The sequence below is a fragment of the Agelaius phoeniceus genome, chromosome 2 (genome assembly GCF_051311805.1).
Source record: "Agelaius phoeniceus isolate bAgePho1 chromosome 2, bAgePho1.hap1, whole genome shotgun sequence".
NCBI classification, from domain to species: Eukaryota; Metazoa; Chordata; class Aves; order Passeriformes; family Icteridae; genus Agelaius; species Agelaius phoeniceus.
Window position 1 is genome coordinate 5910788 of NC_135266.1, and position 22303 is coordinate 5933090.

At 41.5% G+C, this 22303-nt stretch overlaps 1 protein-coding gene across 3 annotated transcripts in view; it reads right to left on the reverse strand.

The window, feature by feature from the left end:
- HSF2BP (heat shock transcription factor 2 binding protein) overlaps positions 1 to 22109 on the reverse strand; it is a 32347-nt gene extending 10238 nt beyond the window's left edge. Inside the window, exons 1-8 of one of the 3 annotated variants that reach the window (XM_077171357.1) lie at positions 21849 to 22109; positions 19593 to 19743; positions 16823 to 17016; positions 15109 to 15212; positions 11239 to 11388; positions 7261 to 7399; positions 5786 to 5903; positions 1228 to 1331 (exon numbers count right to left, since the gene is read on the reverse strand). In XM_077171357.1, coding sequence (XP_077027472.1) covers positions 1228 to 1331; positions 5786 to 5903; positions 7261 to 7399; positions 11239 to 11388; positions 15109 to 15212; positions 16823 to 16979 — 772 coding nt within the window. In that variant the 5' untranslated portion in view covers positions 16980 to 17016; positions 19593 to 19743; positions 21849 to 22109. The remainder of the gene's footprint in view (positions 1 to 1227; positions 1332 to 5785; positions 5904 to 7260; positions 7400 to 11238; positions 11389 to 15108; positions 15213 to 16822; positions 17017 to 19592; positions 19744 to 21848) is intronic. The other 2 variants (XM_077171355.1, XM_054655014.2) reach the window with 2 other exon arrangements.
- Between the last annotated feature and the right edge of the window lie 194 nt (positions 22110 to 22303).

The window sequence follows — 22303 nt, forward strand, 5'->3', positions numbered from 1 at the left end:
TGGGTTGGTATTTTTTGTTAGAACAGCTTATATATATATATTAGCCAACATAAATTTAAAGGAAAACCCGGACTAAGACATGTAAAATTTCAAAGCACAGCTGAACAAAGGACCATGTATTTGATGTTCTCTGAGGATCCCATTTTTACCAAAATATATTAAAAATCCCTATAGAAATGGTGTTTTCCCCTACAAGGATTACTTAATTTCCTGAGACCTTGGAAGAGAGAGCCTGTGGCATTTCACAGCAGGAAATTATTTGATGAAAAGCTTGAGCGGCTACATTTTCTGTAAAACAGTTAAGGGAACCATAAGCTACACAAATAGCTTTCAGTTTACCAACCCTAACCAAAGCTTTTTCAAAAACTCAGCAACAAAATGATGTCTGGAAAAGGCAGATGCAATCTCCCTCATTTCAGCTGCTCTAAGTATTTACCAGTCATACTCCAGCAAGGTTTAAGCAGCACAGAGGGATAATTAACCTCCCCAGTCCTGTCTGCACACCAAAATCTCCTCATAAATCTCGAGAAAGCACAGGCAGGGCAGTGTCACAGCTCTGTCCCCCTGCTGTCCCTCACGAGCTGTGCACAGCTGCCAGCCCAGTCCCACGTCAATCCCTGCTGGCTCCTGCTCAGGGATTTGAAACCTCCCAAAGAGCAGAGCCTTGATGTCACTCATGCACCTGACAGTGACAACACGAGTCCTTGACGTCCTTGGAGTCCTGCACTGGCCAAAGGCACAGCTGGGAATAGCTCTCCAGCCCTGGAGCCCCAAATCCTATCAGAGCACAAAGCCTCTCTTCAGAAAGAGACACTTTTGCAATGGGTCACTGAAGTTACAGACTTGGCTTCTTCCCCCCAGATGTGTACATTTTCCTCTGCTAATGGTAGTGAACTGATATGTGGATTCCCCTTAAGGTTTATTTTAAAGTTGGTATCAAGAAACAAGTGGCTTTTTTAAAAACTACTTCACCAAATTTCTCCATTCCCTCTTCTTAAATCTCCCACCCTTAAACTTCACATTAATGGAGTATTACAAACAGTGTCAAAATTTTTGTGGGAAATACACATCTTCTCCCTCCAGCAATCTGCCCTTTATGTTTACTTTTATTCTGTCAAAAGCTAAGCAGGTTACAGATATAAATTTCTGGTTTGTTATTTGCAACATCTATTGCAATTCTACAAAGTTCTGAAAGTCACAGTTTACAAGGTTCTCAGAGCAACTTACCATTCAACAGCCACCAAAGCAGGGGAATAAAACCTGGACTTTCACTGATGTACTTCAAGCCTTTCAAGTTGATACTCACATTGTAAAGTGACATTAGCATTAGCCTAGAATTGAAAGAAAGGAGATCTGAGGGCCTTTGATTTCTTTGCATGCTTCAGCACCTTTTGCCATTTGTGTCAAGCATGTACCAATGCAGAAGCCTGAGCTAATAGTTTATATTTTGGTAACCGAGATAAATCTCAAATTATATATAAACAATCTTGTGCAAACCTTTGTTTCTACTGTTAAACCACATATTCCAAACACGTGGGAAAGAGTAAGAAGGTCTCAGGGAGGGGCTGGAATGTTCTCTGTTCAGGAGCCAGCTTGGCTACTGCTCTGTCTCATGCCTGAGATAAACCTGTGTGTCACTGCCACCATGCCCAAACAAAAGGGAAATGATAATTCCAAATGGACTTCACACCTCACATCCAATTCTCAAACAAGATCTCATGGCTTAAGCTCCTATGCCACCAGTAGACTTTTGGACACTCTGTGGACACCTCCAGAAAGCAGAAAAGGCAGTGACCCATTGCAGGCTAAACTTTGTTTTAAGAGCTGTCATTTCTGTGCTCTCAGTTTGATTATTAAGGAGGAGAAGGAAGGAAGAGCAGATTTATTAAATCTACTGCACCAGTGGCCACTGCCAAGCAGGGAGAGGTGCTCTGGATCTGAAATTGCAGCTGGTAAAGGCCATACATTGCTTTTCATCCAGCCCCTGCAGCTCTGGCCTTCCAGAACAAGCCCTGACAAAAGAGCACAGCACTACCTATAATCACCCAGAATGGAAATGATCAATAAACCATCATCTTATAATGGCAATGTTAACATTTCTTGAGAATGTCTTTTACCCTTAATCTGTTTGACATTTGCAGTTAGAAATAAAGTGACGTAAAAAGGCGCTGCTCTGTTTGTATTTTTATTTCACTTGTTTGCTTTGTGCAGACAAAAGGGACTGGTGCTGGTGATGCAGGGAAGTGCTGAGGTTTTTGGAGTGCTGGAACACCCCACAAGCCAATGCAGTGGCATATTAATATATAACAGCATATTTACTTAAACACACTCTCCTAGGCACAACAGAGGAGCATTTCCAGGCCCTTTATAACCACCTTCACCTCCAGTATCAGCACATTTTAGTAAATATTTTTTGTAATAATAGTTGCAAAAGTGCTTATTGAAGCAAACCTGACACAAATGATTACTGGATAAACAATACTTTCTGGTGTTTTTTGCTAAAATGTGAAGTGAGTCTTGATTATGCATTTCATACTCTTCCTACTTAGACAAGCCAAATTTAATTAACATCTTGTACTACTGTACCAGTCAATGCTTTCTTTAAAATCTAGAACTAAATGCACAGCTAAAGCCCCTTCTTGTCTTGCTAATACATGGGATTAGTATGTAAGATGTATTATTATGTTTAAATATATCTCTTTACTGGCTACTTTCAACTGCCACAAAAGCAAAGTTAAATGTTCTTAACCATTTAATTACAGCTACAATGATGTAAATGTTTATTGACTGTGTAACAATTACAAACATTGAACATACCCTACACTAATGAGAAGAAAAACCAGAAGTCTTTCACATCTGCTATTTCAGAAAGGCAAGGACACCCTTGAGATTTCAGTCTCAGCACTCAGGTTGATGCCTGGGATATATTTATTCCATACTCACAGACTACAGTGGATATCACAGCAGTTTGGGAGTAAGCAACAGGCTCTCCCTGTAATTTATTTGTTTATATATTCATCCAAACAAAACACAGGATAGGTAGAACAAGAAAAGAGAACCCCTCTCTTTATCAGCTTACTTTGATACTGCTGTGTGTAGAACTGGACTCATGGTTTCCCCTGATTTGTCACACAGCAATGAAAAATATTTTTGAAAATAAAAGCTAGAAAAGAATTGTAAAACCTCAGAACTAAGCAAAAGACAACCACAGCATTTAAAATTAAAAGCCAAATGTTTTCTTCAACTGACTGGATTATGAGTTGATGTCTTCTCATGCAACACCATGGTGATGTTTTAAGAAAAATACATTGCATTTCCAGAATAATGAACAGACATTTTCATCTGTGAGGTGTAGTTTTAAAAATGTGTCTGTCTGTTTGAATATGTATATAAATGTATGTATAAACATTATTTATGATGACTGCAGAGTCCATCTTCACCTAACTTTGAAATTGCACTAGAATTTATGGCAACCTTCATATCTTTGTCTCACAGCTGTCTTTCATTTTGTCCTGGCTTATGCTCCCTATGGGAGGAGAAAAGGGAGTTCATCTGACACATCTGCTTATGAAAATGCTGATTAAGGTTAACCAGCAGCTAAAAAACCTTACATGCAAAGAACAATTTAAAAACAAAACAACCAACCCTCCAAAACCCTTCTTTTCTGGGCTGGGAAACTGTAAAACTCCCCAGAAGGATAAGAAAAAAATATAGTCTTAGTTAGTAACAAGTTTTCAAACTGAACAGGGACAAGACACATACAGAGCTCTTAAAAATAAAAGGGTTTTTTTTTTTTTTATTATTATGGACATGAAAGACAAACACAGGGAAACATTTTGCACTAAAACAATTGAGCAAATCAGCCTCCCTCATTCTCTGACAAGACCATGAAGAAATGTCCTTTCTGGCATTTCCTCTAATGTCAGAATACAGCTTTTTTTTTTTTTTCTTTTTTTAATCCAATGGCAAGTTCAGAGTAAGGAAAAAAAATGTTGGTTCTGTGGGAATCAGAAAATATCATCACTGCACTGCATTCAAGCTATTGTAACACATGCTTTGTATTTCTCACTCATCAACCACCTTGAGCAACCTCTTTTCCAAGCTTCCCTCCACTTGTTAGCCTACCAAACTGGCCCCTGTTGAATTCCTTGCTACCTCATGGGAATGTTCTATGCATATTTTACCAGCAGTGCTGTACTGGCAGCCAAGTTTACAGCACCATGGGTAATTCTTCTGCAAAGCAGGCAGATTTTGAAGTGTAATAACAAGCAACCCAAAATATAAACTCAAAAGAAAGGCCCTCAAATCCAATTACATTAATACATTATGAAATGATCAAAAATAGTTTATCTGGACCCATAGACACATATCCACCTGAAATTCAGAGTGTGTGCATAGGAACATCTTCCCTCCTCCTCTCAAAGTCCTCTTTTATTTTTACCCCATTTACAGATGCTGAAACAGCATGGATCCTCTTTTCAGGGTTGTTTTTTGGTTGGTTGGTTTGATTTTTTTTTTATACACATGAAAGCACAAATTACCTTTTTTTCTATAAACTGAGATTCTCATACAATTCTTTCAGTTGGGATGTTCTCAAAAAACCCCTACCACTGACCTTCAAGCCCAGTGCTTGGGAAACAGAGTAAATAACTGATCTCAAATCATCAAGTCACTATCTACAGCACAGGCTGCTCAGCTTTGCCCTCACCACCCAAGAGGGAAAGGCAAACACCTTCAGAGGGCAACCTGCTCCCCCTCACATGAGCCATCACCTGACAGCACCAGTGAGTGTGGGAAGGAGCCCAGGCAGGCAGCAAATGCTTGACATCCCCCTCTCTGACACTGAGGTTAGGCAAGATAAAACCTCTCCAAAGTGAGACCAAGCCTGATTTCATGGCTATCACATCCAACCTGCCTAAATGTGTGCCTGGATGTGGTCAAGTTACCGTAGCTGACAGGGCTGCTGTTTGTCAGCTGAGCTGTGACAGCTGCCTGGGGCATGAATTGGTTGTGTATTTATGAAAAAACCACCACAGTGGCTCAAACCACCTTCATGAACAAATGAACCAGGTGTACAGGACCAGTGCCCACAGTTCAGCAGATGAGCCACTTGTTAAGCCACAGTAATTTGCTCAGCCAAGGCCATATACCCTCAGCTTGTAAGGTCTAGGAGAAAAAGGCAAAGACAATTGTTTATTTAATCTCTCCATCAGCTGAAAAGCACTTTTGCAGTAGCTGAACTGTGCAACAGGGCCTTGACTTTAGAGCTGTATTGCAAGGTCACTTCACAGGCATTGCCTCTTACAAACTGAAGTGTGTGGTGAATCTGGCTGCTAAAGAGCCTAAAATGATTTAATTTCTGCTCTTAGCAGCTCCATAACTCACTTTCTTCACTAAGGACATGTGACATTTTACACTTCATATTAGGAGGGAATAAAAATGAGTTCACATCTCCTATATCTTCTCCTTTGTAAAACTTGACCTCACACCTTCCTTATTTCACACCAAACTCATGACCCCCTCCCAAGCTAGAAGAGGGCACCCCTGCTCACCTTTACAATGTAATGGTGCTGAAGAGACTTCCCAAGAGACACAAAACCTGGATAAAGCTTTGTAGCCAACCCCAGTATATCTGCAAGGAACACTACTGGGAAAAGAGCTTCCAAAAATTATGTTTCCTCTGCAGGAAAGGAATAATGGGAGAGTGGGAAAACTACTGTAATTACTTGAGCTGCACTGCAAGATAATGCATTTCATTTGAAAGGGGCAAGAAAAGTCAACATACACTTTGAATTTGTTACAGAGTCCTGGCTTCATGTCTCCCAGGAGATGAATCATCGTGTCCAGCAATTCCCGACTGGAACTGACCAGGAACTCGCGGCCACACGCCAGAGCAGCCACATCTGGGGGAAAGCCCAAAACATCACCAACAATTATGTTTCAAACAGGAGCTTCTGTTAATTATCAGGACCACTAAAAAGATTGGTCAGCTGTGAAGAATGAACATTTACCTATGAGCATTGATATAAATTTCAGACTACATTCACCCACATAGTAAATACAGAACAACAAATACTGCTCAAGCTCCTTCAAAATTCTGCACTGCTAAACAAAGCATTTATTCAGAATGCCCAGTGTCCAAATAGCAGCACAGTAAATTGTGAAACAAAAGGCTCTATTCATCCACAGGTAATGTCTGACTGAAACAAAGCTGAACATTACAGGTTCCACTTTGAAGGAACAGGATTGCAGAGTTTTACAGCCACTCAATTCAATACACCTGGCACATCACACAACCAAAAGTTGTGATGTGCCAGTAGTATTTTGATCTACTCAAAAGTTGTTTTTTTCTACCTCTCTGCAAGTGTGGAATTATTCAAGCACAAACCAAAAGACAAAATTATTTGCAAAGGCTACTGTTCCAAAGCAGACTTTCCTTTATTATTTTCTCTTATACCTGCCCCCTACTCAGTACAGTGGCATAATGCATCAAATCATAATTTAATTATTTTATCTTTATTGACATCTAAAAATCCCACAATAAGAAAAGCTGCTCATTCAAGAATCACTTATTTATACCAATACCCACTGTTTTGTCTATCTTGCATCATGTCTTTAGTGTCATTTTGATAATTAGTTTCAGAGAAATTCAGATGATATATCAGCCTCACAGCCTCCCAAAGCAAGCACAGTCATTCTACAACAGATATGTGGCTTTTTACTTATTTTCTGGACCTAAAAAAATATATTCAGCATGGAAGTCAGATTTATAACCTTCTCTTATACAGTCAAAGTGTGGTGTATCTGACTAGCAACATTTTTAAGCACTTTCAAAATCCTTAGTCCCTGCCTTAAACTGGGGCTGATCTACTTGCACCATCTGCAATCTGCAATCTTGTAGATGTTGGCAGCACTGGTGATTCACAAAGCAAATTGCTCAATGTGTACAAACTAATGTGAGCATACAGGACTGGTACAATGGTCCTTGTTTCATTCCAGACTGAGGGATGCAACAGGGAATTTCAGAACTGAAAAGCTCTTACCCATCTAGTCCTTAACAATGTCACAGGCAGCACAGAAGTGCCTGTAACAGAAGTGTCAGTAACAAAATTTGCTGGAATTTTAGAAAACCAGAAAGTCACCCAGGATATCAACGGTGACAACTTAACTTTGAAAAGTTGCATTTACTGCAGCTCCTATGAGGCAATACACATTCCCAGCAGGTGTGGAATGCTATTCTGAGACACAACATTAACTTACTTGTTACAATCCCTGCCAAAGCTAATACAAACTGATTTTCCTCAGAATCCAAATCCTGCTGTTTCATGTCTTCACTTAATGACTTCACAAAGCTCTCCATGGTCTGGGCAGTGATTGTGAAAAACTTTACTGCTTTACTCTGCAAGTATGGAGGAGAAGAAAGATTACACACACTACAGCAACTATAATTATTAGATGCTACAGTAAAACTGGTCAATCTTCCAAATTATTAAAACATCCAGTTACTTCAATAAACAACAGAAAATACCATGTATTCACTGAGTGACATGTTTGATCCCCTAATATTTGAAACCATTACCTTAGAAGAAAACAGGAAACTACTCAAGACCACATTTATTCATAAAACTGAACTACTGCATATCTACCTCCTAAGCACACAATAACATAATCAACCAGCAGAATTAAAGCTTATTATCAGAAGTAAGAATGTTATCTCTTTGTTTTGCAGTAATTCCACCAGGTGCTTCACATTCCCCTGGCCTACTGCAGTAACTTTTGTCAAAATCAGCTGAAGATTGGAGACTTAACACGAAATTCCTAAGAAAACAATGAAGTCCCCAGAACAAAAAGCAGAATTCAAATGGATCCTAATAGGACTCGTTAATTTTTGCTCAATAACACTAACAGGCTATGCAGAAGTTCCTTGGAAAAGGAAATGGAGGTCTCTCCTGGGTCACAGGCTGAACTTAAGTCAACCATGTCACATGAGAAAAAATAATCACCACAGCAGAGCACGTGAGCAGGAGCACAGCTGAAATTTGGGACAGTCTTTTCCCCTCAGCTGCAATCCTGCTCTATTTGGAGGCATCTCAGCTGAGGGAGCACCACCTGGTACAAAGCTCAGGGCAGGTCAAAGAGCCTGGCCTGAGGTGCAGAGTCCACAAAGAAGGATGGAGAGACCTGTTTCTGTTTATTGGTAATTCTGACTAGTAAAACACTGCTGGAAGTCTATTTCACACAGAGGATGAAGGCTTTAATAACCAAAATTGTGTGGCAGAGAGCCCATAATGCTGGGTTTCCCAGTGTCTTTAGTAATTTTTCCAATTGTTTCATGAAGCAGATTAAACGTTTAGTCATTCCCAGCAGTGACCCAATGGGAGAGTTCAAGAAACACCTGAACTTTTATTCATTTTGTAAAGTGACTGAAAATCTTCATACTTTTGCAAAATTACTTCTTTCACAGTATATGCAAAGCTAGTGGCAACATCTATTTATTCCTCCACTGCTGTACATTCACCACATTAAAGATGTACTCTTCACAAATGATGCTGTGGCCCCAGAACAACAGGAGTGAAGGCATCATGGAGGAAGAGGAAGAAGATAAGTGCAATTCTGCATGTGCTGGATGTAGTTTTTATATGGACACCACTCCTCAAAGACAGCAATTTTAACAGAAGCACTGACTATAGCTGAAGAAGCAAGAGGTGTGAGAGAAAATGAAGAGCCCAATAAGTCATGATGAAAATATACATTCACATGGGAACATGAGGGTACTAAGCACTCTGAGTAGTTGGTATGTTGCACAGAAAACAAGAGAGATCTTCTATCTGCCAGCCTCTTGAGGTTTCACTGGTGCCTTCTCTGCTGATCCTCCTTTCCACACAACCACTACTTAACTAGTGCTGAGCTCCAGCAGAGACCCATCAGGTTTATAAATAGCAAACACTGCACACTCTGCACAGTCCCTTATTAACTTGATGGCATTTTCATGGGACTGAAGAATGTCTCACCCACACATGTTGAGATAAGGACAGTTCTGAAAGCAGCCATTAAGGTGCTTGAGCTCACATGGTGCAATGAACCCTCTGCTGTCTGTGAAACTCCTGTGTGAAAGCTCCAGGTAACATGAAAAATTGCTGCCACTAAATATAAAGTCATTTGTCACCATATGAGACAACTGAAGTAGCAAAACACCTTGTAGGGTCCAAAATTTCTCAAGTTGAAGCAAGCCTTGATGCTGTTCTGAAATCAAACCTCCAGGTTATATTTCCATGTGAGAAGCCTGTCATATCTGGCTGAAGCTTTTTGAAAGACATCCAAAGCAATCTCGTGGAAATTAATTTACTTCTTTTTTTGGTACATGCAGGTAGGAAACCTTGAAAACTCTCTCATGGTGCTTCTCTGAATGTCTCTTCAAATTCTCTCTAGGAACATGGGCAAAGCCAGCAGGCATCTCTCCCCCACTGCCTTGAGAACTACCTGTGTCACATTTCAAATCTGCTGCTGAAGTTCTGATTTTCCCAACCCTTATGGACATAAAACATATACTGGTCACTAACATCATTTCAGTCCATTTGCATTACAGGACTGGAAGAAAAATCTACTTCTGTATTGCTTCAAAGGCTGAAAAAAGCTGGGGCATTGTTCTGTAAGGCATGACATGATTCTGAATTGATGCCACCTTCCCCACGTGCTTAAATATCAGCAAGAGTTTCAAAGCACCCTTGATGTTCTCATGCATTTGCGTAGTTCACAGCACCTTCTCAGGGGAGGAGGGAAGAAGCTACAAGCTGTACAACTTGTCCCAAAATAACCAAACCAAATATGTTGTATGACAAATCTCCATCATCTTTTAATGACCTGTCTCACTGCCAGTTGCAATCTGTGGTTGACACAATGCCACACAATCCATTTATGCTTTTCCTGGGAGTCTTGGTTCAAGCCCAGCCACGTTTCTCACAGTGTTAAATGCACCATCCCAGGAAAATTATGCCCCCAAATGTTGCTCTGATCTTCACCAGAAGTACAGCAGTTCAATAGGATTTAATGACTGCTGGAAATTACTAGTTTGCATTTCAAACCTACCTAACCCCAAAAGTATTGCATCTTCACACTTGGGTTTTTACCTTCAAACAAATCTTCAGGCAACAGTTTTGTTTTTAACTAATTCAACTGAATATTAATACTTAAGACTGCTTTCAACAACCAGCCTTGTTCTTTAAATTTTAGCTGCTTTAAGAGTGTTTTACAGATGTTTTTCCTAGTAACTGCTGCTGCTTGGATTTGGGATTATCAGAAGTTATCATTAATAAGGCATCACTGTACATCTTTCTAATATCCAATATATAAAGTTGTAATTGTGTTTTGGAACACCCAACTAGAACAACTCTTACAAACACATTGGTTTACCACTTACTATAATGAACTAATCCTATTCACTCAGCTGTTCATCATGCTGCTGAAAAATCAAGCCAAAAGAAACTGTGGCATCAGTTCACTCAGATTAAATACAGCAATTCCTTCTCATGTTGGCTGTGTCAAGAATGAAAATCGTATTTTTATCAGGCTTGTTTCCTTAGTCCCTCCTAATTCCATCAGCTCAGCTACTCTTGGCAGTGAAATCATGATAGCTGCAATATTACCATTGTCATTAACTGTTGTTATTCTGGTTTTGTGGTTTGTTATTGTTTGTTGTTTTTTTTTAATAGTCTACTTGCCCATGTTTAATATTGATGATTTAATAAGATCCATGAGCACTGAGGGTCTCAATTTCCAAGAGTCATTCACGTATTAAGGCAGCAGAAAGGTTTAAAGAAGTCAAGAATCAATGGATCTGTCTTTTCTCCATAGAAATAGCTCCTCCAAGCTCTCTACAGGCATGGAAACTCCTCCATGTGCCCAGGAACTATTCTCTCCTTCTGTTAGCTTATGAAGATATTGTGCTAACTGTAGCCTTGCTTCAGTTTAGCTCTGTGTGGTGGAAAACAGATAACCCTCATTTGTTAACAAAAGAAATAATTACTGCATTTGTTCATAACACTTCACAGCTCCAACCTTTCTTAAACGAGAATGGATGGTTCCCAAAGAACATGCAAACCAGAAAACATTTTTGCTGTCCAGACAGTTTCTGAAATACATCCTCAAAGTGTACTCCACAGCAAGGCCTTTATTTTAAAGGTCCTTGTTTTAAAGGCCTGGGGGCATTCCCAGGAGTCAGTATTCACCTGCCATACTTACTCCTCCTAGAATAGACTTCACAGCCTCCTCATTGCTGGATACCCCCCAGAGCAAGGTGCACACTGCTGCTCCCATCTCTGTGCAATACTCTGCCTGCTGCAGGAGCTGCTGCTTGGCCTCGTTCAGCTGCTGCCGCAGCTCCAGCTTCTCCTGGAACAGCGGAAGGAAATTTTGGTTGCACTTCACGTCTCCCACACCAAGTTTCTGGCTAAGGGACAGAACAAGAAACACAATCATGGCCGTCTCTGAAAAGAGAGGGTAACCCAGAGCAGTTGCAGACACATTCCTTCTCTCCTGAGCTGTCTCTAAGTAGTGCAGGCTGACAGGAACCAGGAGCTGTCCACAAGGTCAAACCAAGTGACCCCCTGAGACTGAGTGGCACCTAGAGAAGCCTGGCAGGAGACATCTCCCCCTGAGCAAACAGCTCCATGTCTCTTCAGGAGAGAAGGGATTTCAGCATCAGGAGCCAGCCTTCCCTGACACCTTCCAAAAGATACAGGAAACATCTTACAGGAGGGGAGGGTTGTTTTGTTTTTCAAAACAGGCTTCTGTTTTAGCCAACATGGAAGAGTTGCTGGATATCTAGGATAAATATTGTTGTCTCTTCCAGCTCTTTTCTGTTGGCATAGTCCTGAGCAGCAGTGATAAAGCAAGACAGAGTCCCAAAAAACACACCTAAGGTTTGGAGGACCTTCCATTGCAAGAAAGCCAAGGCACCACTGTGCATCCATGAGATTCTGAACAACCTGATCTACTGAAAGCTGTGGGGCTGGAATGAGGTAACACAACTCCAAAATCCCTTCCAACCCAAACCATTCCACAGCACAATGATTCTATGATCACTTAAGTGAGCTGCTAAGTGGTTCTTGCCATAAAGCATAAACAGAGAGCAGATCAACCCTACAGAACCAGAGCACAAACTCCATTTGGCAGAATTCTCTCCAATCACATGAGAAGCTGGCTGGAAGGATATCATGGAATTGGGCAGGACTGTAGGTCTCACTGGCTTCCTAATAGCTGCCACAGGAGTGGCAAAGCTGCTGCACTTCTTGGTTTAGAGCCAGCACAGACAGGGAGATCAAGGCAGGGACTCTGCACTCTGTGTCTCTGCGTGGGTGGGGGCTCCCAGCTAACTCCAGGTAGGATGGTATTAAGGAAAAAGGAAAGACCAAAGCCAGTCCAGGAAAATGATGCTAATTCAAGTATTAAGAGAGAATCACAGATTGCACAATGTCAAAAAACAGAAGGATTTCACTCTGCCCATTTTACAGACATGATATTTTCAAATTCACTGCAGAAACACCTTCCTCAGCTCAGCCTTCCCAGTGTGTTTGGCTGTCAGGATGAAGTATGGGGAAATGAGAAGGAATCTTTTCTATGTCAACTTTGAAAGTAGCTAAACAGAACAAGACTTTCAACCATGTACTGTCATCAAGATTTTAAGTGTCTTGTTGGTTTTGGGGTTCACCTCAATGCTTCATGTTGAGGGTTTGTAAAGAATAGAAATGTAAACTCATCTGAAAATTTACCTAATATGCTGTCAAACAGTACAGAGCTGTGTGTGCTCTGTCACCAACTACCTCCTGATCACACCTACCAGCCTGACTGGCACTGCTGCTGATGGAACACACAGATGAGGATTGGTAAAGTTCAAGTTTCATTTCTCAAGCAGACTTTTGTGTGTATTTACTCTTTGGAGTCTCTCTCACCCATACAGGCAAAAGACTGACACTTGCTGCTGATTCCATAGGCAGAAACTCCCAGGAAAAGTCTCTTATTTCTTAATACTTTGACCGTTTTTAAGCAAATTAGCCAAATTCCATCTTTTACATGACTCACTGCCAGGTCTATCAGCTTTTCTGCCACCATGTGCATCCACAAAATGTCCTCAGGCATCTTCCTGCCTAATCCCTATATTCTCCCTGTCTTTTTCACACTGTCCTAGTCTTAGGGAAATGTATCTTTAATACATTTTATTTGCATTTGGATGCTAATACTGAGTAAGACATAAAACCCAGTAATACCACATCTAGATCCCCCAACAAGCATGCAAAGCCAGCAGAAAAAATGCCAGAATTTTTAATAGATCAAAAGCAACTTCAGAACAAAGAAATGAGGCAAGGAAAACAAAATAGTACATGCAAGAGCCAGGAAAATAAACAGAGCCTGCAAAAGCAAATAACCTGGCTGGAAGCAACACTCCTAAGAGCTCACACCACCCAGTAATCCCTGTGCTATGCAACACCACCACCTTCAGGAAAAGGTCAAGGCACAAGAACACAGCAGTGCCCAAGTATGGAACTGCAAAAAGACAGACAAAGGAGACATCAGCCAAGAATAACATCTGCACTTCAAGTTCTGCTCAGGTTCAGAAAGCACAGCAATTCCCTAACCAGTGATACAGCTCTGCACAGAGAATTTGGAATGCAAAATGTTGATTTATGACGGCCTCAGAAAAGGACACTGCTCAACCAGAAATGCATTTATTCCATGTTTGTTTCAGTGAATAATTTTCTTCTCCTTCAGAAGATAAATATGTAGAAAATAATTCAGAAACTCTACACAAGGATGCCTAGAGCAGAACAGCAACCAAATGAAAAACACCAGAAAAGTGATTAACAGGAACAAAAGTCACTCATATACACACACCATCTTGTTGTATCCTGAAAGCTGAAGGCCTTCACAACATCATGAGCACAATCCACTGAAATACACCTTCCTGGCATTTAACAGAACCCAGTCACACAACTGCCACACACTGCACAACAACAAAGACACGAAGAGAAGAGCTTTGAGCAGAAACACCAAAATAACTGCTCCTAGGAAACTATCCATGCTTAAAGTAAAACTCATCCAAAAGAAATCATAAACTCAAACCACCTGCCCTTTATTTTGTACAATTAACAAGAATCATGGGTGGGACTTGCTTCATGAATATCTAAAGCAACAGCAATCAATTTTACAGGGATTTTTATCCTGCAACCGAAGACCTCAGTGCACAGCAAAATGAACTCTGTACCTACTGCTGAACTGCAACATCTATCCCAGAAGATATTTATTTTGAAATAAGGAATATCCAGATTGACAATTCTATCATACCAAACTTCATTCCAGAGTGTTTTGTCTACACAGATATGCACTGAAAGTGCATTTCTGCACTCTTCATTATTCCTTTTCAAAAATGAAATAAGTTTTGTGGTTCATCAGTCCTTGTGCAATCCCAAGGCTGGCAAATGCCAGCTGTACAACCCCAACTGCTGACTATTGAAAGTGGCTCCAAGGAAATGAACTTTTGCAGCAAATAATCACCACTGATTCTCACAGGGAATCATTTGAACCCAAATGGTTTGACAGGCTGAAAAGCCAGTGTCTTTGCTATTCCTTAATTGTTAAGAATCTCTCCTCTCATAATCACTAAATACAATATTGACAGAGCAAGAGAAGCCCTGAAATTGCTCCTTGACTCTCAGCTGTACATGGCAATTGGATCAATAGGTGCTTTGAGAAAGACTATTAACACTAAACAAAGGTACACAGCTCACAGCAAACCAAGAGAGGCTGCTTTCATTCTGTACATTGCACTGCTGGAACTATCTCCTATTGCCCTCTTTGCAAATATGTAATAGCAATGTTAAATTCACAATAACTGATTCTGTGAAGGACCTTTTGATTCCAGCTATGCCACAATCTTCTCCAATACCCAGTGTTTTCTTTCAACATGTTAATATGGATGTGGATGACTATTTGGATAGAAATCCCAAATTGTTTTTGAGGCTGAGGATTCATTTTATGACATGAAAATTGTATAATTTCTGCTTTTGTTATTAGAACTCAAACACACAGATATCAATATCCTGGCAGCACATCTACCTTCTTCTCTCTCATGCAATCTGCCTGGGCCGTTTCCAAACGGGCTCTGAAGTGTTCACAATCCATTCTCAGCTGCTCTATCTCCTCCTCCTTCTTCTCCAGGCCTGTGACAGGATAAATCAGATAAAAGAAAGAAGGAACACATTATGGTCATCGGGCCTGCTTTAAAGCAAAGAAATCCACCAAGTGAGACTTTACTGAGGCACCTCAGCCGTTTGCTTGTGCGAGATCACCTCCCTGTGGCCAAAAGGGAATCTCACAATCTGCTGTGTGGTAACAGCTCTGAGAAAGCAAACCAACACTTCTGATTTAAAAGAATCACATCTAGCTGTTAAATACTGAGGGTTGAGAAGATTTTTAAAAATTTACTCAGTTTTCTACTTTTTTTTTCCTGTTGGTTTCCATGAAAACTCCCTGAGTGAAATTTCACCTAAGTCAGTGACTATATTATAAACATAAGAAAAATACAAACAGTAGTCAAAAGTGAGTGTTTCAATCTACAATTTACAACTTACATGGATAGCAAGAATGAAAAGCAACTATTCCAAATATTAAAAACAGTATTTATAAAGTAGTATAAGCAACCTGGGCTAGTGAAAGTTGTCTCTGCCCAGGGCAATGAAGTTAGAACTGGATGATCTTTAAGATCCCTTCCAACCCCAACACATTCTGTGATTCCATGATTATAAACTATTTAAACATTATGTCAGTTACAAGCAAATTTTATTATTTCCTTATAAAATTAATTTCTGATGTTATCAGAAATTCATTCTAATTTAGGCACTTTATTTTAGTGAACAGAAATCAAGTTTAAAGCATTCCATTTCACCAGCATGATGCCTATTTAAAAAAATTCTCTTTGAAGGACAGTTTTAATGATAGGTGTGTATTGTATTTTACTTTAAAAAAAACACACTCTTGGATGCTTAGTATTTGTACTGAAAAAAGGAAACATGTTTAAGTAGTTCCAAAAAGTAAAATCCAAACAGCATCTACTGTAACCTTGGTTAGTTAAAAAAAAATAAATTACACCCCACTTCAAACACCATACCCTTGAACATGACAGTTTGGTCTACAGCTTAACATACTTGGAATACTTTCCCCAGCATGTGACAGCATTTTTAAATGTAATTACTAAAAATTGTATCAAATTCTATCATAAAAAGACGTCATTAAAAATTATCCCAATATGTCCTTATTAAAGAAAGGACTTGGCTTCTGGCATTCCATTTAGTAATTCTACATGATTTGAAAATAAATACCTTCCTGTTTTGGTCCTAATTGACAAGTTTATCATCTGAAGTATACACACATTGCTTTGAGTAGCCTGTACAAAAGGAGAAAAGCTGTTTGTGGCTGATTTATCTGAAGAGGCAGAACATATTTCCACTCAGCCCTTGTGTGATTCCAAGCCAACAACGCTTTTTAGCAGAAAGCAAAGAGGCGAGGCAAGGGTTCACTGCTGACAAACATCTCTGGGCCAGGACACACTCTCTGAGCAACTCACTTCTTTACAATCTGCAGTCCAAAGGAAAAGAATGAAGGGAGGAATGGATTAATTGAGTTTTTCAGGATACCTCTGGTCAATGGCAAGAAACTTCCCTTCTGTCAAGTGAAGAAAATTCAGATTCATTCACTTCTGACTACGTGGGTGTGAGTCCTAAGAAGCTGACAGCAAGATGTCTTGAGCAGGAGTAGAACATGCTCTGCTTACCTACAGCAGGCCAAGAGCCTTGCCAGGCAAGTTCATCCAGTGAAAATCTCTGTTCCTGCAAGGAGACAAGCTCTCCAGAAGGAAAAGAATCACTTCCAGCCTTTGAGAGGATGGATCCAACCTGAATCCAGCCAGCAGACACACAAAGATGCCACATCCTTCACCAGCAAACTTCAAAGGTCCCAGAACCAAACCTGAGCCAGAAGGGGAATAATAAAAACTACTGAGTGATAACACAATGCAACCTGGAGGTTTTAAAGGGCTTCAGATGAAAGAAGGATGTGTCAACATCCTCTAAGGTGTCACAATGTTTCATGTAGAAGGGGCAAAAAGGAAGCTGCTGAAAAGAGACTTATTTCTAGTTGTTCCTCATTTGTGGAAACTCTCCTGCTATGCCCAGTCAGCTCTCCCAGCTGTGCCTTTGCTCTCAAGAGAAAGAAGCAGCTTTCACTACTACCAACTTGGGTGAGCAACAAAAAAATTGACATGGCACCTTCACACAAAGAAAAAAACATGTAACTTCACCACTGCTGTAGTAAATCAGACTCTGGGAAGAAGTGGCATTTGCTCCCAAGGTAGAGAGTCCAAAGCAGACACTGGGCACAGGAAAGAAGAGAAGAAGGCCCCCATTTCAGATGTGAGGCAGACTGGGTCTCATCCACAGGAAGTTACAGGTCATACAAGGAGACTTTCTGGACCAGAGATCTGATCTCCAGGCTCTGGGAGGTGGAGAACTGAGTACAATAGGGGTGAATGCCAACAAGTGATGGAACTCCAACTCTACTGATCCAAATCCCAGATCAAGGTTAAACGTTATTTTTAACACTTCCCAAGTGGAGTGAGTTCCACTAACATATCCATAATAATACCAAAAAATTGCTGCAGCTGTATTCCTAAGACTCCTGGAGCCAAGCACTCTTCCTGAGAAGGGTAATAAGACCAAAACAGAACCCTCTTTTAGAAATTAACAACTACCCTGGCAAAAATCTTAATGAAGGTCCTGACAGCAGCCTGAAAAGCAGGTGTTGGCTGCACTGAGCATTGCCAGCTCAGATCTCAGAGATCACCCCTGGGAAGCCACAGAAAATGGGTGTCCCATTGACCTGCACACACCAGGGAAATGTGCAAAGATCTCAAGGTTTCTCAAAGCTGTTCAAGACTTCACCAGTCTCACAACTGAATGGGTCAGAGATGTTGAAAGTCTCTGACTGTAATCTGCACTTTTTGAGGGAAAGGAGACTCTGCTGCAACAGCTGATGAAGTCTGGAGATATACAAATCACACATTAGGCTTCTGTAAGAACAACATGAAAAAAAATATCTCTAGGAGCAGCCAGGACTCCTGTGAGCTTCACATGCCACACCAAGAGGCTGTATGTAGCAAACAGCACCATTCTGAGAGTGAGGGCTGCTTGTGTCCCCATGATGTCCAACCTTTAGTGATTTGTATGCTCCAAAGCCTCCTTTCAGTCTGCCTTATTTCCTGCTGCAGAGGTAGGAGAAGACTGGAGCAGAAAAAGTCTCCACTTGACTTGTCCAGTTGTAGGGGCAGACAATGGCCAGAGCCTGAATAAATGTACAAATGACCTCATCACCACAAGAGAAATCTCCACAGTGGAGAAAGACTCCAGAGAATTCAAAAGCTGTCTCAGCTAGGTCCTGCCCTAGAGGACCCAGAGAATTCTGGGCAGCCAGCAGAACATTTCAAGGAGTCTTAAAATCCCCATGTTGATGCCATGAGCCTGCTCTGGATGGACAGTGTCTCCTTGATGCCTGGCACAAGGAATGTAAGAAGGATCAGTGAGAGGAATCTCAAGACAAAAAGGTAAAAACTAATTGAGGATCTTGAACACTTAATGCAACTGGAAACAGTCCCTGATGCCTTGCAAGAGAGAACACCTCCAGATCCTATCCACTGCTTGAGACATGGAAGGATCTCCCCAAAAAGTGGATCACTGAGGCAGCTGGAAGCTCTGCCCCAATATATGACATTGTCAGACACAGGCCTTGAGGCCCTGCCTTGCTTTTCCTTAGCTGCCTGCTGCAAATTAATTTTCTATTTATCACTTGGTATTCTAGAATAGACACACACTCTGTAATCTGTCTCAGTGTTTGTTCCATGTCAGGAAAACCAAATCCAGGTAAATTGCACAGCTGCAGGTAAGCTACAGACCAGGGATGGAGCTGACTCTTATATGGCCCTGATGGCATGTTGGGAGTGGGGTTATTTTTGAAAAAAATAATGCACAGAGAAACCCAACATTGAAAGAATGGACTTTGGGGACAGCAATAAGAAGACTTTTATTACAGAATCTTCTTTTTATTAGTAAAGCAAACAAGCTAAAAAACAAGACAGGCCAAATACAAGATTAACTCACTCTTCCTTCAAATTTTTACCCACTTATAGTTTACCATCATTTTGTTGGGTTTTTTTTCTGTGAAAGTCACCTTTTGAAAAACAAAATGTTTTTGCCTTTTCTCAAAAGGAAAACACGTTTTGTTCCTCATGCAGTTTCCCTTACTGCCTGAACTACATATGTTTTTATGCACAGTAAAATATTTTTAAAGATTAATTTGATATGTCTGATTATTCCTAAGGCAGCTTGTAATTTTCTTCACTACAAACACATTAATTTACTGAAGCAGTCACTGAACAACACAGTTGAATCTGGAATAGCTCCACAAACTCTACAGCTATTTCTGGAGCACAACAGTTAGTTCTAAGCAGTTCTGGCAGAAACTGCAAGAGCTTGTAAGATGGTGCTACTCACTTGATTCAATAGCATCCAGCTTCTGGAATGTCCCCAGGATATCTCCATTTACTATTTTGGGTAAGAAATCCCTCAGTTGCATAACTTCAGTTGTCAGCCTTTCCAAATCCCTCCTCCTAACTTTTACAAATTCCTCTTTGGTCTCAGCCTTCTGAAACAAAACAACAAAGCAAAACAAAAACAAACCAACAACCAACCAAAGACATTGTTACAGTCCTGTAGTGCTTTTCTGCTTCAATTTCTTTTCTTGGACAAAAATATTCTTCTCTATGACATAATTTCAGCAATTTGTAACTTTTCAATAAGATCTATCCAGCAATCAAACCCAAAAGTCTCTGAGGTTGACCCTTTGACTGTAATGTTAATTGTTGCCACTGTGGCCTTAAGTAAATAGCATTACCTCTCTTCATGTGTTTCTTCACCCAAAATGTGTGCAATGCATCTGGGAATGCTGCAAAATTTAACACTCCCAATTTAAAGTGTGAGCAGCACACACCAAGCTGTTGTTTCATGACTGTCGTAAAGGATACGATTACTCAGCTTTTTAATTAATTCAAACATTTGCAAGATACTGGTCCTTAATTACAACAACGCTTTTGGAGGAAACTGTACAGTTTTCAAACCAATTTATCTTTTGTGAAGAGCAAAAATTATTTGCAGCCATCTGCAACCCAATCTCAGGGTTTAAACCCAGTTTCATCCCAAGGTAAGATAGAAATGTTTACTACTAGCTTCCTCTCCTGCCAAACTATAGCTACAGAATAATTTTCATTCAACATTCCAACAGAATGTGGTTTAATTTTAAAATTACAGAGCAATTTCTGTGCAAAAAAACCCATAAAGTGCAATTTCTGATGTACATGTATGTGCACTCTGCTGGATGTTAAAAAGGCTGATGCACACACACCAACAAAAAGAAAGTTCTAACATGTTTTGGCTACAACAATCAATCACTTAAAATGCTCTCAGAAAGCAAAGTTATACCTTAGTACTGCTTTGCACTGCACTGATTACAGTGCTGACAAAATGAGATGTTTTATGGATCACATTTTATTCCAGAGGGAAAAGGTTAACAAACCAAAACCTCATCTCCAACAGGTTGGAAATGTGCCATCCCCACAGTCCTCTCAAGAGCAGACACACAAGACAAATGGAAGTCATCCTCTCCACCCATTCCCTACAATTCTTTCTGCTTCCCTACTTCCTCAGATTGAACATTTCCTTTCAGTTTTGCTTCCTACTCTATTTCTTTCCCAGCTGTCTTTCAAATCCAGAGTTTAGGGACAGGTCACTCCTACCTCTGCAGGTTCAGAGATGTAATGAAGGTATGGAAGATTTTGCTTTATTTTGAACTGCAAGCTCTAAGTTGCATCTAGGATATGCTTATGGCAAGGTTCATAAGGGCAAGTAGCACCACATGACATGACTCTAGAAAAATTCCACTCATCTAGGTCTCCAGAAAGCATGGAAGCAACACATGGGAAGAGGAGTCTTTAGAAGAATGCCATCTGTGTGTCAGCAACCATGAATCACAGAGAGAATTCAGCATGCCTCAGAAGCACAGAGCAAAATTTGGTACATAAAAATAGCTCTGTTCACTAGCAGAGGCTGAACCAGAAGCTGAACCACAGCTGGGAATCATTGGTGCTGAGATATCAAATACACAGCAAGGAGAAGATTCTCCTTTGTAGTTCCCACTGTAGAGCACAGGTCTTGGCAGTACTGCTGCTACAGCAGACAAGTTTTATTCTCTCTGTTCAAGCAGCTTCTCCACATCTGTCTGCACTACAGGAGTATGTTAAAGACAGACAGGAGAGAACAGGAATTTTCTGTCCCGTCCTTACAGTAACAGCAGGTGCCTGAAGTAGGAAATTTGACTTCACCGGGTTCTTCCACAGGGCTGAAGTCACCCAGTAACGCACCTGAGCTCATCATGTCCTGCCTGGTGTGAGCCCAGGGACGGGAATCCCCCTTCCCTGCCAGTCGGGGGGGTCGAACAGGGCAGAGCCCCCAGCGAGGAACCACTGCCAGCCCTTTCCCCACTCACCCCCCCCAGCCCAGGGTGCCTCTACAGCCCCCACCACGCTCTGCTCTCCCTGCGGCCCCGCCACCGCCCCCTCAGGGCCCCGCAAGGCCCAGGACCACCGCACAACCCCCGCTCCTTCGGCTCCTCGGGGCACCCACGGCCGCATGGACCCCCCGGGCCGGGCCCGGCCTCAGGGCCAGCCCCGAGCGCCCCCGGGCCGCTTGCGATACCTGCGCGTCGCCAGCGAGGCCGGCGCTGCGCCACATCGCGACAGCGGCGACAGCGGCGTCGTGCGGGGCAGGGGGGGGAATAGGACGGCGTGAGGGCGGGAAGGAACACGCGATGGCCACGCCCCCGCTGTGACCACACCCGCTCCGATTGGGTAGCTGCATATAGGGGCGTGGTATAGGCGTGGTACGATGGTTAAGCTCCGCCCCCAGCCCCGCCCGGAGCGGCCCCGGGATAACACTGGGACAACATCGGGATAGCAGTGGGACAATACCGGGAAAACATTGGGATAACACTGGGATAATACTGGGATAGCAGTGGGATAACACCGGGGTAGCAGTGGGACGATACCGGGAAAACACCGGGGTAACACTGGGCAAACACCGGGATAACACTGGGACAACTCTGCGACAACACCGGGACAACACCGGGTTGTGTGGGGAGCTCCAGCCCGGCC